Source organism: Hermetia illucens, chromosome 4, assembly GCF_905115235.1.
Source record: "Hermetia illucens chromosome 4, iHerIll2.2.curated.20191125, whole genome shotgun sequence".
In the NCBI taxonomy this organism is placed as follows: Eukaryota; Metazoa; Arthropoda; class Insecta; order Diptera; family Stratiomyidae; genus Hermetia; species Hermetia illucens.
The window spans coordinates 127158346-127163418 of record NC_051852.1 but is presented as its reverse complement, the minus strand read 5'-3'; the positions used below and the strand labels follow the sequence as shown (position 1 = coordinate 127163418).

General features: G+C 39.0%; 1 protein-coding gene across 1 annotated transcript; it reads left to right on the top strand.

Moving 5' to 3' along the window:
- The first annotated feature begins 4725 nt into the window (after positions 1 to 4725).
- On the top strand, positions 4726 to 5073 carry LOC119654077 (lysozyme-like). The gene has a single exon (XM_038059240.1). It carries the CDS (start codon positions 4726 to 4728, stop codon positions 5071 to 5073), a length of 348 nt encoding a protein of 115 aa, XP_037915168.1.

Below are 5073 nucleotides of genomic sequence, written 5' to 3'. Positions count from 1 at the left end.
AGCCGGTATTAGTTTTGACATTCATTGGAAAGGTAGGGAGTGCGGGTGATCGAGAGTGATCATCTCTTTAACGGACCCATTCTCGGAAACTAGCCAACCGAAAAATCTGAAAAAAATCAAGAGCCTCAAGATATCCTCTCAAATGAAGTTATTAATAGTATATTACTACAATTTTTAGTAATTGGCTGCAAAAGCCCCTTTAAGTTCATCGTAGCACCAACTTTGCAGTAGTGTAGGCTATAATATAGAGCATGATTCTACCAAGTTTGGTATAAATCGCATTATTACTAACAAAGTTATAATAGATCGAAGTTGTCAAAGTTGTTCTTTGCAAATTCAAGATTATGAATGTCAATATCACCCGAAAGTTGATACTCTCACATAATATACACATATATTACGTGCTACGTACTAATGAGGGAAATGCACACTCAAATGCCTTTCTATAAGAAATACACAAAACATTTCATACCAGATGCATCCAGCTTATGGTTTTCCGACTTGTTTGTCCATAGTTTGAAAGATGATGATCGTAATCTTTCTTCGTTCCATATCTGCTCCCGTTGAATATGCTTACATCGTTGCCTCCTCTACAGAGTTAGTTTCTGGTTGAAAAATATCTTTGAGTGTTCTCACCGCATTAAGTGCTCGTCTGGTGTCGTCAATGCTCCTCAGACTATCTTTGACGACTAAGCAATAGGCAGTACGTCAAGGATGCTAGGCGCTTGTCGTCTTTAGGACAGCCCATGGTTTATTTAGCTTAAGGATTGGCTATCCGGTGATGCCTAACCCAGTTTGTCAACGTGAGAATATGGGAATCATGTTCAGCTCATGCCACACATATTCCTGTATGTCAATTACCAAAGTTAAAGTCCCCAAGCAATATTTCAATTTCCTGCCGGGGTAGCGAATGGCCAAGTTGCTGGAGGTGTCAATAAAAACTATCCGTCATTGGTTCATCTTTTTATTATCGTTTGGGCATGAACCGGAATTTGAAAAATTTAGTCTTTATTGGAAGCAGACATATACTATACATAATTTCACTACCAAGGGGCTTCCAGACTTGCGATGAAATTTGGGTTGTATTTTTGCATCTGTTGTAATATTTTTTTATTGCATCATTATCACACGTTCCCGGTTTGAACAGAATAATCCGGGTTACATTTACAAGGTTGTTACTAATGAATCAATCAACGGGGTATTATATCTGGATGCTGAACGGCTGTTTTTGAGGGTAACGATTTGTTGTCCCGTCAACCAATCCCCTGGAAGATCAGGTCAATGTTTTGTTAACCTCCTTGAGAAAAAGAGATCAGAATTTAGTATGGTAAAGTTTGACAGCTAAAGTGATCGTCTTCATAAACTTCCTTTGTCACTTTCCAAATTCTCTGCAAATTTGACTAAGAATGACCTGTGATCCGTTATCCTTCTTCCTTTATCTTGGCCTGTGGAGTTATTTCATGCATCTATTGAAGCCTGTTTTGTTGTAGTCCTTTTGCATTCAAAAGCCATAATTCAATGTTGAGCTCAAGGGGGTTTCCCCACACAAGGAGAAGCTGTACAATTTTTGAAAGGTTCGGACTGTCAAAAGTACTTTGAACTATATGCTAGAACCACTTCTGAATTAGCTAGTTTAAGCTTTTGCTGTATTCTAGCTAAAAGAAAATACCGCTGGATGAGGGGCCTATATAACACGTCTACCGAAACTAAGAGGAACGGCGACCGAGTTGCGCAACACATCTCCAAGCTTGAGCCCACAACGAACTCGCCCGCGATTTGGGTACAACCGCAACTACAGTACTTGGCAAAAAAGTCCCATCAGTAGGAAAATCTGATTTTTGAGAGAAAATATGGAGCTGATAAAAAAAGTAAATATGAAGGTCTTTTGCAGTGATATTTTGCACTAAAAATAGTTGTTGGAGAAAGGAGAATCTATGTAAAAATTTTCAGGAGGGACTTTTATTCAAAATCAGTCTACTTTACGAAAAATAGGTAAATTTGGTTTATATTTCATATCGACCACAAAATTCGTCGCATCACAATAATTTTTTTTGTTTACTTACTAACTAAACAATAAACTCATAAATGCTAAATTAGTATTTCACTGCACTTCCGTTTCCTTAATTAGGGCTCTACTCCTTGCTGGCATAGATTAAATACGATTCTGCAGAATCTGCAGGTCAACTTCATCATTCCACGTGTTTAAGGGGATTAAATCAAGCTCATATTGGCTTTCCGGCTTCTGTTCAGATACCTTTTTCTTCATTAGTGCCCACAAATTTTCTATGGGGTTTAAATTCGGGCTATTCCCGGGCCAAGTCAGCTGCTTTACTGAGTTTTTAGCCAGAAAGTTGCGCACTTCCAAAGTAAAAAAGGTCAAATAATTGGAAAATGAAAAAAAATTATTACTTTAAATGTGGGACCTGTGGCAGGGCGCATAATCGTCTTGAAAAATCACCCCACTTGAATACTGATATTGCTCTTCAATTCAAGGTACCAGATGCTCCTCCAAGATTCGTTTATAGGCTGTACCATTGACTCTTCCATAAATTAATGAAAGTCCTTTCACGCCATAAAAGGAAAAGCAGCCCCAGATCATCTTGCTCACCGGGTGGCTTACTGTGGTCTGAACACACTTCCCACTGTATCGCTCACCTGATCTTCTCCATACGTGGTGGATCCCATCCGACCCAAAAATATCAAATTGGGATTCATCAGAGAATATTACAGTTGCCACTGTTCCAGAGTCTAATTTTCGTGGTCCTTTGCCCATAAATAGCGTTGCTTGCCGCATTCTTCCATTTAAAAATGTCTTCTTTGCGGGAGGTCGGCCATGAATTCCGCCCTCCCAGAGCCCCTACGAACCGTTAATGCATCAATTTTTGTCCCAATGGCATCCTTGAGCACTTCTTTAATGTCCAATGAGCTTTTAAACCAATCCCGCAGGCAGAATCACTGCACCAGTCTGTCTTCGGCTGATGTAGTTTTTCTCGGCCTTCCAGAACCCGAGCAGTAGACCCAGTGGCCCGGAATTCTTTCAAAAAATCAGCTACAGAGGACTCACTAAAGCCCACAACGACCGCTACTGGTTGTGTGCTATATTTTTTATGAAATAACGTAATTATTTCTCCTTTTGTCGATATCACTCATTCTGGTTGTTTTTGCTATTTTTTTTAATTAACGCACTTCAAAAATTTACCACTGAGAGAAACTACAATCTAACGGTGCAAATACTTTTTTCACATCTGTATTTATACAACAAAACAAGTCGCACGTAATATATGCATATATCATGTGAGAATATCCACTTTCAACTTATATTGACATTCAAAGTCTTGAATTTGCACATAAGCGACAGTTTTGACCTAGTACAACTTTGTTAATTATAAAAGCGCGATTTTCACCAAATTTGGCGGGATCATACTCTATGCTGTAACTTATATTGTGATTCTAGGTTGAACTTAAGGGGGGTTTTCCTGTCAATTACTAAAAATTATAGTAATGTACTATTATTAACTTTATTTGAACAGGTATCGATATGGAGGGTATTTCCGAGTCTAGGCACCATATAGTAGCAGCCTCTTGACTTCAGATTTTTCGGTTTGGTGGTTTCTGAGAATGGGTTCGTTAAAGAAATGATCATTTTCAATCCCCCGCATTCCCGACCTTTCCAACAAATGTCAAAACTAAGACCGGCTTCGAAAAGTACTAATCGAGACCTTTAATTTGATACCCCACATGACTATTTTTGATTAAAAAAAAAAGTACACCCCCCTCTTGTATGCATTTACATAAAACCTTAAAAAACTCCTTGTCAATTCAAATTAAAATAATGGGCTTACACAAGATTAAGTAGTGCGCACTTAACTGACCGGATTTTTTTGTTCAGTACTGTATAATGAATCTTCCATAACGGGGGCCAACCACAAATAACCGGCTGCAGAGACCATACCCCAAAAATTCTTCTGGAGCATATACTCACAAAGGGGAATCCCAACTCCCATGGTACTAGATAATTTTCGGTAGACTTCCGGTAATTTCCGCTGCTACTGCAGACTCGAGTTTGATCGCCCTCCTCGAATACGTTATTTGCGTTAAATTTTGAGAGGCAAAAAATGTCAAAAACTTACATTACGGCAAGAATAATATGGTGTATCCCTTCTCGATTACAATTCGCAGCGTCGACTGAGGGATACATGCTAAATCGCCTTAGATAGATAAGATTTCTGTTTATTGAACAAAACAAAGAATTGACGTTATTGATAGAAGCTTCTTGAAATTTTATAGTCACTGAAGTGATAATAGATTAATAGGCAAATCCAATATACATCAAAAGTTGGAATAATTTTAGATTTTCCAAAAATATTCGAATCCGCAAAGTTGATAGCATCTTATCATTCAAAAGAATCAGTTGATTTCGGAAAGGAAAAGCTGAATAATTGTTCATAATATTTTATCTACCGATAAATATAATACAATACTAATTGAGGAGACAACTAAATGCAATGAGATTTCTATCAGAAATACAGTATAATTTTGAATACAATAGACGATAAATCTTTGCATGAATTCGAGCAGGGTATAAAAGAGTGACTCCTGAGACGATTCCTCATCAGTACCGTGAGTCTGCAAAGAACGGAACTATCCAAAATGAAAGCCATCGCAGTTATTGCCCTCCTCGTCCTCGTTTCCTGTGCTCAAGCCAGGATCTACACCCGTTGTGAAATGGCTCGTATTCTCTACCACGACTACGGTGTAACCAACTTGACCACTCTCGCCAACTGGATTTGTTTGATCCAACATGAATCAGGATTCAACGATCAAGCCGTCGGTGCCATCAACTACAACGGAACCCAAGATTTCGGTCTCTTCCAAATCAACAACCAATGGTGGTGTCAAGGAAACGTCTCCTCCTACAATAGCTGTGGAATCGCCTGTACCGCTCTTCTCGGAAACTTGCCAGCCTCCTGGAAGTGTGCCCAACTTGTCTACCAACAACAAGGTTTCAAGGCCTGGTACGGATGGCTCAACTACTGCAACGGAACTGCTCCAAGCGTTGCTGACTGTATCTAA